General features: G+C 41.3%; 1 protein-coding gene across 1 annotated transcript; it reads left to right on the top strand.

The window, feature by feature from the left end:
* Positions 1-4,139: 4,139 nt before the first annotated feature.
* Positions 4,140-12,668, top strand: ADAMTS1 (ADAM metallopeptidase with thrombospondin type 1 motif 1). The gene is made up of 9 exons (XM_034793137.1): positions 4,140-5,176; positions 6,371-6,717; positions 7,137-7,269; positions 7,656-7,823; positions 8,155-8,441; positions 8,629-8,815; positions 8,941-9,116; positions 9,975-10,150; positions 10,528-12,668. Exons 1-9 carry the CDS (start codon positions 4,588-4,590, stop codon positions 11,267-11,269), a joined length of 2,805 nt encoding a protein of 934 aa, XP_034649028.1. The 5' UTR covers positions 4,140-4,587; the 3' UTR covers positions 11,270-12,668.
* Positions 12,669-13,064: the final 396 nt, after the last annotated feature.

Below are 13,064 nucleotides of genomic sequence, written 5' to 3'. Positions count from 1 at the left end.
AGGATAAACTGGAGTGCCCAGGGGGACTGTCTGTAACTCCATGTCAAGGCTTTTACAGCACTTCAGAAGTTCACACTTGATAGTTGGGTGATGAAATGTAAATATAGAACATACAACCAACCAGTTTGGAGTTTTTGCCCTGCTTCTTGACAGTCTGCCCTAAGGTTGGCACTACTGCCTGTGAGCCACTCCAGACAGCATGACAGTGACATCAAAATCAATTACGTGTAATAAACTTAGTCATAAACTACAAATTGCCGTAACTGAATGGACTGAGCAAAGAATCTTGCCCAATTCATGTTGAAAGGAGGAGGGAGAAATGTTGTTTTTCTTAACCTCTGCGAATAGGACAAGAAGCAATGGGCTTAAATTGCCACAAGGGAGGTTTAGGTTGGACATTAGGAAAAAATTCCTAACGGTCAGGGGGGTTAAGCACTGGAATAAATTGCCTGGGGAGGTTGTGGTATCTCCATCATTGGAGATTTTTAAGAGCAGGTTAGACAAACACCTGTCAGGGATCATCTAGATAATACTTAGTCTTGCCTTGAGTGCAGGGGATTGGACTAGAAGACTCTCAAGGTCCCTACTAGTTCTATGATGAGTTCTCTTTCTCTGTGAAATGCCAAGCACACACATGCTACTGAACATGTAAAACAAGCTGGTTAGAATAGAGTTCTCTACAAACACTTAAGGAATCACCAGCAATGATGGAAAAGGTAGTACAGAAAAAAAACTGTTCTTTAAATGAGTTTTAAGCAAAATATTTTAGTTTTAAGCTTACTTGACGTGCTCCTTTTATGTGTTTTCAGTTGCATCATGAGACTGCATCTCCTATTCAGTGGCCTAATGTGCCCTCTGCTGTTTGAATTCTAAATTATTATAATTCCTAAAGTTTAAAACCCTGATTGCATTTAAAATAGATATTTTCACAATTAAAAAAAATATTTTATAGTAAGTTACAAAAGTAATGGCATAAAAAACACAAAAATGCATCATTGGTAAAACTGTTCAGGTATTTACAATACTTTTCGTGGTTAATGCACGGACTGCTGTTATTTCAACAGTGATTATGATCTGTTAGCTCCATCTGGTGGTTTATACTATTTCACTTTTTTCTAATTCAAGCAAGTTGCTTTTTCTTTGACAGTTTTATTAAATAATAGGAATCATTTCTCATGACGAAAATGTTCAGTGACTAACTTCTGAATAACCATTAATTCCATGAACTGAAAAGTACAACTAGTTTATTTCAGCTTTGTAAAATTACCCTCAGGGAACTATCACGCTGCTTTTGATTTCGAGAAAATGTGATTGACTTAAGCCCTGATCCACCAAACACTTACACACACACTTTGTCATGGGTGATCTAATTGAATTCAGTGGGACTACTCATATGTACAAAGTTAAATACATGTGTAAACATTTGCAGAACTGGGGAGCCTAGTGTGTACCAATGTTAGAGAGATTATGAACTGCTGTACAAGTTATTTTCTAAACTTTTCACTTGTTTTGATGTTTGCTAGTTTAATTGACTAATTAGCACTTTTTTGTTATATTCACATAATACATCATTTATATACAAAATTTTACATTTGAAGAAGCACATAATGCAACAAGAGGAAAAAGAAACTGTCATTGAATTGCTGCCATTTATTAAAAGTTTCTTGGATGTTATATAAAAGGCAGGAACACTTTAAACTACTTGTCCGAATCATAAAAGTTTTGAGAACAGTAATAAAATATAAGCGTTTTCACCATAACAGTTTGAAAACCCAAGAGACAAGCTGTTAAAGAAATACATTCAAAAGATTTTTTAATAGCAGAGTGCCATCTGGTGGAAAAAGAGAGTCCTTTCATATAGAAACATTATTTAAGGTGGTCAGTATCTCTCTGTTAGTCTATAAGGTGCCACAGGACTCTGTTGCTTTTTACAGATCCAGACTAACACAGTTACCCCTCTTATTCTTCAAATCTTGAAACCAATGAGATAATGTAGAAATATTAAATGAGTTGCACACCAACAGAGGGATTTCCTTGCTGAATAGTGGTATGATGTAAGGTTAATTCCTGATAAAATGCATATTTACAGCATATTTATCAAGTATTTTCAGGTGTTAATGTGAAAAGCATGATTTTGAAATTACTGATTGGTACATATCGCCAGGTCTCTGAGGTAAGGCTACAGCCTTTATGAGCATAGCTAGACTTAAGTTATAATACTTGAGTATCAACAAAAATATAGACCTTAAAATACCCACTGTATACTGAAATTTCAATCCTTAATGGATGACAACTTTGTCTGTCTTTCAAGACTAAAAATGCTTGATACGGTTGAGGGAAATTTGCTGAAGCATATCAACTAAAATCCCTTTCAAATAAGTTCTAATTGTGACATGTTCTGACACACTAGGCCTGACTCTGAATTTACAACCATTTTATACTGGATTAACTGCTGATTGATTTATGTGGAATTACTCCAGATGTACATTAGTATAAGTGAAGGGAGAATCAGATACATTTGGTCTTACATTCCTCTGCCAAATATATTTCTTAAAGACTATAGCTTATCAAACTGCATTGGCAATAAATGTGTTATAATATCAACACAATATAGATACGTGTACCCACATTTATGTTTGAAGTATGAAGAAAAATGAGGGAAAGACTTATCTTGCTACAGTGTAGGATTGGCACTGCATACAGAGAGTACAGTAGGTAAATGAAGTTGTAGAAGTGTTCATGCACACAAAGGCCACAACATGGAGAATAGTTGTTTTGGCCTCAGAATTTTAGCTTCATATTCAAGTGACACTAAGGAATTATTTAAATCCTGAAGTGCTGGTATGGATCACTAATAAGGATAGTATTTCTGTTAATACTCAGACACTTGTTTATTGATTCTTTGCCCTCATTCTTAAAGAAGGGCCTTAATTGGAGGACAAGTAGAATATTAAGTCAAACTGTAAACACCTAAAATGAGTTCCATATAAAGAATTAAGTGGATAAGCTATACCACTATGGTTGGTTATGGTTTTAAAGGAAGTTATTGACTGCACCTACATAAAGCTCTCTGTTTAAGTGATATAAAAGGAGTAATGTCCCAGAACTATAGGTGCACAACAGATTATAAGCGTTATGAGGACTGTGAAAAACCAGGAAGCTGGATAGACTTTAAAAAAAAAAAAAAGTCCCTGTTCTTAGATATCACATCACCTTAAGATTTGCTTTGCCTTTCACCTGTACTTCCATAATATATAAACCTGTTAACCAGTGGTTCCAGCTGGATCACTGTGAAGAAGTCTAAAAATGAGTAACTGGAAGGGAAAATAAAATTTCTTTGCACTAAGCTATAGTTACAAAACTAAAGAGTGAAAAGGTGGTGGATTGGCCCAAAATTATCAAGTTAAGGAGGGCACTATATTCATCACCTGGATTGTAAAACTTTAGCAATGCTACCAGCTGAACTCTCAGTACTACTGGAGTATTTGTCTTGACAATTCAACTGCTGCATTTGCCACTTCTAGCCTGGTTCACCCACCCTAGCTCCGACTGGGTGAGGGTGGCCTAGGTTATCGCTGCCCTTGTGAAAAGGGGGGGCTCTGTGCAGGGGACCTGGCCAGGCCTGCTTTCCTGAAAAAAGCAACGTTCCCCTCTCGTGCTCCTTGCATTTTAAGTAGTGGTTCGACTTCGACACAATGGGGCTGGGAAATCAGAGCTCCCCGGGAGCGACAAAGGCCGGGTGGGGACCGAAGGGATGGGGGGAGGCTGTGCAACCTGTCACTGCCCTCCAGTCTGCTGCAGCCCAGAGCAGCTCCAGGCTTCTCCGTCCGACGTGGAAAAGCTGGGCTGCTGGCAGCGTGCAGAGACCAGGCTAGGGGCGGGGAGGAGGCTGCAGTGTCGGCTTGGCTCACCCCGCTTTGTGTGGGGCAGCCCCGGCTCCTCCCGGCCCAGCAAAGGGCACCGGGGCCCCGGCGGCGATGGGCGGGAAGGAGGGGGACCAGCAGCTACACGGTTGCGCAGGCAGTGAGCTCAGCGCTCCAGCCGCTCCGAACTAGGGGCGGTGCCTGGCGGGGGGAGATGTGGGGGGCTGGGGGTGGGGGCTGCCTGGGCAAATCCCATAAAGGGCGGCCCCGGCTGTCCCGGCTCCTGCACTCACGCCGCACCGCGGAGGCGCTCGGAGCCCAGCGAGTTTGCAAAGAAGGGACGCCCCCTCTTCTCCCCCAACAAGCCTGAACGCCGGGCAGGGCTGCGGACTTGCAACCGGCTGTGCCCCGACTCGGAGAGGAGACGCCCCGAGCCTGGCAGTTGGAGCCTCTCCTGCCACCAGCTCTCTCGGCAGCGCCAGGACAGGGGGGAGCCCAGCCAGCTCCTGCGCCCCGCAGCATCCTCCCCACCCGGCTGCTGCTGCGCTCCGGCCATGACAAGGGCAGCGCCTCCTCTGTAGGGACTCCGAGACCTCGCCGCGCTCCTGCTGCAGCCCCCTGAGCGACTGCCCCGCGCCTCTTCCCGGGCGCCTGCGTCTCGCTCCCGAGCCAGCTGCTCCCTGCGCTCCCCCCGCGCCGCTCCGCCCGAGCACCGGCGTGCAGCATGGGGACAGCCCCTCCGCTCGCCTCCCTGCTGCTGGCGGCGCTGCTCTGCCCCTTTCCCCCGGGCGGTCGCTGCAGCCCAGGGCCGCGGGAGGAGCAGGAGCTGATCGTGCCCGTGCGGCTGGACTCCGCGGCCGAGCCGGCTGCCAAGAGGCTCTATCGCCTGGACGCCTTCGGGAAGCGGCTGAGCTTGGAGCTGGAGCCAGACAGCAGCTTCCTGGCTCCGGACTTCAGGCTGCAGTACTTGGGCAGCCGCCCCCGGGAGGAGGAGGAGGCGGTGCCGGAGCAGGGAGCCTCGCTCGGGGACCAACCCGCAGCCGACCTGGCGCGCTGCTTCTACTCCGGCACCGTCAACCGGGACCCGAGCTCTGCCGCCGCCCTCAGCCTCTGCGATGGGCTCCGAGGGGCTTTCTACTTGCAGGGGGAAGAGTACTTCATCCAGCCGGCCAACGCCTCCCAGCAGCAGCTCCACCTCCTGCGCCGGCGGCTGCAAAGCAGCGTCCACCAGAGCGGCGGCTCCAAGTGCGGGGTGACAGACCAGAGCTTCCCCCTGGCCGCAGAGGGACAGCAGGAGCGCGTGGGCCAGACAGGTACTGGGACCCAGGTTGACTGCCATGCAGCTTCTCTCCCATTTACTCTCGTCGAAGCCTCAGACAGGCTGATGACTTGAAATTGACACGTCCTCAGGGGCGTGAATATCTCGTGCGTGTTGGAGAGTCAGACCCTGGGGAGGGATTTTCAAATGAGCCTTTGGCTCTTTTGACAATTCCACCCTCCATTTCCGAGCACATCCCCGCAGGCAGGGATGGAGACATATTTTTGTACTCCCTTCCAGCACATTAAGTATTTCTCCCTCAGTAACCTCTAGCTGTACTGCAGGTTGGTTTGGAAAAGGACAAAAGTTTAGTGCGATGAAAAACCATATATCCTACAAATATAGAGTGTTTGTATGGATGAACCATAGCCAGGACTGTCATCTCAATTGCATGTGCGTAAAATCAGGAATAACTCCTTTAAAGTCATTTGAGTTACGCTGGTGTAAATGAAGAGAGACTCTGGCTCACTAAATAGGGGAGTAAACAAAATATAGACCCAAGCAGAGGCACATTTATTGTAAATGTTGATACAAATAATCCCACCCCCAGTAATTAATGTACAGTATGTTCATTCACAACAAGGACTCATGTCCCTGACACAGGTATGCAGCAAAGAGAGGGGAAGTTACAGTGCCTGGCAGCCCAGAAAGGGCGTATGAATGGGGGAGTTTAATCTTCTGACAGGAGCAGCACATGGGAAGGGGGAGGAGAGGAACTGAAAGTCAGAGGAGGGCACAGTGTCCTACTAGGGTAAGAGGCGGTGCTGTTGCAGGGTCCCGGTAGCAATCGAGTTGCTTGGCAGGAGCCTGGAGTACTGCACTGTGCTTTCCACGTGGAGCCCAATGATCTCATTCAGACTTCTGAGTCACCCTTTTATTTGCAAGGGCTCACCTCATAGGCTCTTGGCCAAGGTTGCGCTTTACTGCATCAGCAAAAGTAACTTAGTGGGTGAGATTATGTTAAAGCTGCTCAGGTTTCAGTTTCAGAGGTCAAAACCGGGCTACTTCAAATGTAGGTGTGCAGTCATTCTGCCTTTAGTAATAAAGTAATGTAAAATATTTCCTGCCTTAGATGCAAATTTTGTTTGTTACTGTATTTTGTTCTAGTTCCTTATTATAATCATTTACAGTAATGTTTCTGGACAGGCTATTCATATGCAATTTCCCCCTTTTTTCTTTTTTAATATAGAAACTGGAAGCACAAGGAAAAAAAGATTTGTGTCCAGCCCTCGCTATGTAGAAACCATGCTTGTAGCAGACCAATCCATGGCAGAGTTTCATGGCAGTGGATTGAAGCACTATCTCCTGACTTTGTTGTCTGTGGCAGCCAAATTATACAAGCATCCCAGTATCCGAAACTCTATTAGTCTGGTGTTGGTAAAAATTCTGGTCATCTATGATGAGCAGAAGGGACCTGAAGTTTCTTCTAATGCTGCCCTTACCTTAAGGAACTTCTGCAGTTGGCAAAAGCAACACAATCCACCCAGTGACCGACATGCAGAGCACTATGACACAGCAATCCTCTTTACCAGACAGGTAAGGGAAAGGAGAGGAAAAGTTTGGTCTTCCTTTTACAAACAAAGCAAGCCTAACATTTTTAATTACATTCTTCAGAAAAATCACATTTAGATTCAGTTGTCTGAGATTATTGACTCAAACAAGTGGGATAATAATTAACCACCTTTTTGTAATGTTCTGTTACTTCAGATGAAAGGCACTTTATATGCAGCATATTGCTGTTTTAATATATGGATTATTTAGCAAGATTTAGCACTGAAATTATGGAATAAGTACAAACATTTTTGCATTTTCCAAAGGAGAATTTTGCCATATTATCTACTGAAATTCTGAATCTTAATGCTCTTTCCATAAGTAAAGGCAAACTGCCAAGGTTGAATGATTCTTGCCAAGGTTAAGTTTGACCGGGTTAAATGAAACTGCCTTCTTTTTTAAAGGACCTTTGTGGTGCCAAGACATGTGATACTCTTGGGATGGCTGATGTGGGAACAATTTGTGATCCAAACCGCAGTTGCTCTATCATAGAAGACGACGGATTGCAAGCTGCCTTCACAACTGCTCATGAACTAGGTAATTCAACTTTGACATGAGATTTGAATTCATTTAAACTAGTCTGATACCATAAAGTAAATATCTCATTATGTAATGGTCTCTATGTAGGGCCCAGTTCTGTTCTCAACTCCTTCTAAAGTCAGTCAGTAGGAGACAGACAATGGCAGATTGCAGGAGCTGTAGATTTGACTGCAATTGCAGAAACGCCATCTTTCTTAGATTAGCAAATGAGATAAGCAAAAATAAGCTGGCATCTGTTTAAAATTTTGGAACTATTCAGATAATTCTTTTAAATATCTAAAATGCATTCAGTGATTAGTTCAAGACTAACATTTAAATAATATATGCTAATGCATAAAACAAACTTCCTAACATTTTATTTATTTATTTATTTATTTTTAAAGGTCATGTGTTTAACATGCCCCATGACGATGCAAAGCAGTGTGCCAATATTAATGGTCTAAGTCGGGATTCCCACATGATGGCATCTATGCTTTCCAATCTGGATCGAAGCCAACCTTGGTCTCCGTGCAGTGCCTACATGATTACAACATTTTTGGATAATGGTCATGGTAAGTTTATTAAGCTTTCTATTCAAGTTTGTACACGTAGCGTTTATGTGGCATCTAAATGTATCTTTGATTTCTTCCTACTTAAATAAAAACTAAACTAAAAATGAAGCAGTCCCCTCCTTACAACACTTTCTGTTAGAGAACTCCAGTACAAGGTTATGCTTTTACTTGACTGCCAGTAACATTAAAGACGTCTTTAACTGGTTCACATAATTGTTGGTATAATGAAGGCTGAACAATTATTTGAACAAAAAAGCTAAGTGCAATCAAACAAATAAAATATTTTTTTTTCCCATTCAAACTGGCTAATTGATTACTATTTTTTCTCCAGGTGAGTGTTTACTGGACAAGCCCCACAAACCTATACAGCTTCCCTCTGATCTCCCTGGAACTTTGTATGATGCCAATAGGCAGTGCCAGTTTACATTTGGAGATGAGTCCAAACATTGTCCGGACACAGCCAGCACGTGTACAACTTTGTGGTGTACTGGCATCTCTGGAGGATTGCTTGTGTGCCAAACTAAACACTTTCCTTGGGCAGATGGCACCAGTTGTGAAGAGGGGAAATGGTGTGTGAATGGCAAGTGTGTAAACAAGACTGAGAAGAAGCATTATGATGTAAGTATTTAAAAAAAAATCTAGAATATGCAATAATATTTCAACAAGATACATAGTTTTGATTTCTGATAATGAGTAAATTGAGGGTGGTAGCTAATAAAACATAGAAGGAATCTTGTGCAAGGGGCTCAACTTAATTAAGAGTTTTAGTGTGGTTGTTATATATATTTGTTGTTTATCATTTTAGACCCCTGTCCATGGAGGCTGGGGATCATGGGGACCCTGGGGAGACTGCTCAAGGACATGTGGTGGTGGAGTGCAGTACTCCTTTAGAGAGTGTGATAACCCAGTTCCAAAGAATGGAGGAAAGTACTGTGAAGGCAAACGGGTGCAATACCGATCATGTAATATTGACGACTGTCCAGATAATAATGGTAAGTTGGAGTTGATCTTTGACATGGAGGAAGGGGATGTTGGGGGCAGGAGAGATGATGGGGGAGGGGGCAAGACAATTAAAGATGAAGATCTAATGTCTAACTAATTTTTCTCATATATATAGGCAAAACTTTCAGAGAAGAACAGTGTGAAACACACAATGACATTTCCAAATCCCCTTTTGGAAGTGGACCTGCAGTGGAATGGACACCCAAGTTTGCTGGAGTCTCTCCAAAGGACAGATGCAAACTTGTCTGCCGAGCAAAAGGCACCGGATATTTCTTTGTTCTGCAACCTAAGGTATGTTTTAAAATATGTGTTGTACATTAAATTTTAAGCAGGAATTCTTACCTTTTCTGATTATTTTTTAAAGTGGAGTCAAAGGATGTGCAAACTAAAATATTGTAATCACAAGCTTTTAAAACATCTTAGCCAGATTTTCCCTTCCTCTGTTCTACAGGTAGTCTAATCCCATCAGTACAAACTAGATTTAAATATGTGGACATGCTTCTTTCAAACTCAGTCACAGCTTTTTAAACTCACATACTCATCACATTTTATTATACTGGGGTTTTTACAGAACATTGTGTTTCTATTATTTTATTCAACTTTTCATAGGTCCTTCAGCCTCAGATTAAATATCAGCTCTTTGTCTCACATTCCTAAAAGGCTAACATCTTAAAACGGTCAAAAGGAAATACTTTTTAATGTAATATATTTAGGGAGTGGAATTGGGAACCAATGGCTTAGCAAGATTAAAATAAGAAATAAATACACTTTTTTAAGACTAGCTTTTACAGCTATATGCTAGGTAGGATACTGTTGAAAGGGCTATCAGTCCTTATGCTTCATGGCTCAAGACTGACCCAACTGGCTTTAGGAAGTAATGTCCTCCGTTATATGGGCTTAAACCATTTAAAGTTATCCCTTTGATAAACACTGACATTAAATCAATTTCTCATGTTACCACTGAGTTTTAGTGTTGCAAATGGAATGAAGTAGCACTGCATACTTTAAATGAATAAGTTTTACGTTCAACAGTAGCTATCTTCAGAATATGAAGGGGTGGGAGACATGTTGCATCCATATTTTAATTTTATTATCAGTGTTTGCAAATGTTCTAATCAAAGGCACTATTACTTTTTAATTTTTTTAAAGGTTGTGGATGGCACCTCATGTAGCCCAGATTCCACTTCTGTCTGTGTGCAGGGACAATGTGTAAAGGCTGGCTGTGATCGTATGATAGGCTCCAGTAAGAAATTTGACAAATGTGGTATCTGTGGAGGCAATGGATCTACCTGTAAGAAAGTGTCGGGCACACTTGTTAGTGCAAAGTGAGTTTACAAATACTGTTACTCTTTTCATCTGCAGTAGTTAATATCTTGCAAAATAACCTTTCCATTTCAAAGACCGGTATTGGCTCAGTTTACTCTTAGAATTGAAAATTAATCTTTTAAAATCAGTTGATTAGTTATAATTTTTAAAGTAAAATCCCAATTAAATTAAGTGCATCATACAAAGACCTCCTGTATTGTAGCAGTAATTTAGGATGTGATTCAACAAAGCATTTATGCACATGCTTGTGTCCTATTGAAGTTAATTGGACTTGAGCATATGTATAAGGTAAAGCTCAAAATTTAGTGTTTTGCTAAATTGAAGCCTTAATCAGTGGAAGACTAAGGACTCAATATTTGCATTTTGTTCCCCGTAGACCTGGTTATCATGATGTTGTCACCATTCCTGCTGGAGCAACCAACCTTGAAGTTAAGCAACGAAATAACAGGGGTTCACGACATGATGGCAGTTTCCTTGCTATTAAAGCTGCTGATGGCACATATATTCTTAATGGTGACTACACTCTATCGACATTGGAACAAGACATTACTTATAAAGGCAGTGTTTTGAGGTACAGTGGCTCATCTGCAGCTTTGGAAAGAATCCGCAGTTTCAGCCCACTGACGGAACCTTTAACTATCCAGGTTCTGACTGTGGGTGACTCACCTCAACCTAAAATCAAATATACTTATTTTGTGAAGAAACCACTACAGTCTGGGTCTGAGAAAGCTTCCAGCAAAAAGAAAGAATCTTTTAACGCCATCAAGGAGACCATCTTATCTGAATGGGTTATTGAAGAATGGGGAGAATGTTCAAAGTCATGTGGGTCCGGTTGGCAAAGAAGATCTGTCAAATGCAGAGACCTTAATGGGCAGTCTGCCACAGACTGTGCAAAAGAACTCAAACCAAATGATCTCCGACCATGTGCAGACATGCCCTGCCCACAGTGGCAATTGGGAGACTGGTCACCATGTTCTAAGACATGTGGGAAAGGATTCAAGAAGAGATTATTAAAATGTATGTCTTATGATGGCAGTATGTTGCCACAAGAAAGCTGTGACCCTTCAAAGAAACCTAAACATTTAATAGACTTTTGCAATGTTACAAAGTGCACTTAAACAGTATTCAGTTGGGAAAGCGAAAGATTTTTTTTTCCAGAACAGTGCACTGAAAACAAGAGAGTTAGAGATAGCATGTGTGTCTTGCATATAAAAGTCATGGTGAGGATTCATTGAGAGGGGACAGTACAAATGATTTTAGGGTGGTGTTGCATCATAAAAATATCCTGCAAAGTGCAGATTTGATAGCTTAGCAAGCCAATGTCACTGACTCTTTCATCTTCAGTAGATAAAGCCCTAAGGCATTATAATTTCCTTTTTAAGTCAGTTACAAGTTAAAGAAAACAAGCAGGGGCCAAACTGAGTTTAAGTAAACATTTCAGATTCCCCTCCCCCCCCCCTTTAGATTTGTGTTGTGGTACTGTTCAAGTCCCTAGGTTTTTTTATGTGGCTTGGGATGGGGGGCAGGAGGGAGAAAATAGCTTTTGTCTAAGCTTAAAATAATTGGTCAAAGCTTACCTACCTCACAAAGGACAAAAAACAGGATTAGAAAAGGAGTTTCAACTACATTGTTCATGGCTGCTATTGTTTCAGAGATTAGTTTTATAGAAAAATAAAGCCATATTCTCCACAAGTAAAGAGTCAAAAATATCAAGAACAATCATTCTAACTTAACCTAACTTAACCTGCAGACAACTAGAATGTTCTATTTTTAAGCATCTTTGTATCACCCCAATGTTTCTATCCATTTCTCTCATCCATGCCGATGTAGTCATTGTGACATGCGTAACCTACAAAGCTGGAATAAGTGGCAATCTCCATGGAACAGGTACTCTCTAAAAGTTGTTGCTTTTGGTGCCTCCTGACCAAACCACTGGTTTCTCTGGTTCAACTTTGGTTCTACCATACTGTCAATCAAAGTTATTACAGTGAAGGTTTGAGCGCTGTCTCAAGTTCTAACTTTTTACCATGTTCCGGCCCACACTAGCTTACTTATTTGTGTTATGCTAGAGACAGATCAAAGGAAAAAGAAATTCCCAATATGCATGGGAATCTCTAATATATGACATCTAATATTTTTATAGTGCTCAAATCACTTTTATAAGGCGGGAAAGACAAAGCTGAAGGATAGCGGGTCCATCCACAGCAGTACACTAGCAGTTGCTTAATTAAAAGTTTGTGCCAGTCCATAGACTATGAGAGAATATGGCTTTCCATATGTATATAGTAAAATATATTACTATAGATTATATGTACTTTATAAGTATTTTATATTTCTTTACCTTCTGGGAAGGGTTATAGTTTGTAATAAATGCGTATAATGAACCTATTTATTTTTATACTTCCTGTGATCTTCTAAGTTATCGCTTTTTTTTAAAAGGACATATAACAAGGATAGAGTATTTATACAGTATAATAATATGTTACTAGAGGTAATAAATGAACACTATGAATTTTTGAAATTGTGTTTTTTATTTCTACTTTATATATTGATTTTTTTTTACTCCAGTGAAAGTACCTAAAATCTAGAGTAACATTTTCAAAAGTAACTAAGGGATGTAGGAGCCTAAGTTTTATAGATGCTTTTGAAAACTTTTCCCATGGTAAAAGAGTAATCTTGGGTTTTGTTCTTTAAACACCAACAAGGTGCCCAGCAGTGATTTCATTTTTTTAGGGGAAAAAATGGAATATGAGTTAATTGATATTATTGACTTTAATCGGCTTACAGATGGGACAGAACTTGTTCTGTCAGCTTGTGTTTGTAACCAACAACATTTCTACAAAACTAGCTAATTTGCCTGCAGAACTTAACATACTTTAAAATGTATTACTGGGAAAGATGCATTTAAGTTAA

Source organism: Trachemys scripta, chromosome 1, assembly GCF_013100865.1.
Source record: "Trachemys scripta elegans isolate TJP31775 chromosome 1, CAS_Tse_1.0, whole genome shotgun sequence".
Lineage (NCBI taxonomy): Eukaryota > Metazoa > Chordata > Testudines > Emydidae > Trachemys > Trachemys scripta.
Note: the sequence above shows the minus strand (reverse complement) of the source record. Positions and strands in the feature narration are given on the sequence as shown.

Bases quoted from the DNA above. Each gene is read 5' to 3' on its own strand.
- ADAMTS1 (XM_034793137.1), top strand. From the start codon at position 4,588: ATGGGGACAGCCCCTCCGCTCGCCTCCCTGCTGCTGGCGGCGCTGCTC. The intron at 7,270-7,655 runs GTAATTCAACTT...TTATTTTTAAAG, and splicing joins CACAACTGCTCATGAACTAG to GTCATGTGTTTAACATGCCC. The intron at 10,151-10,527 runs GTGAGTTTACAA...TGTTCCCCGTAG, and splicing joins GGCACACTTGTTAGTGCAAA to ACCTGGTTATCATGATGTTG.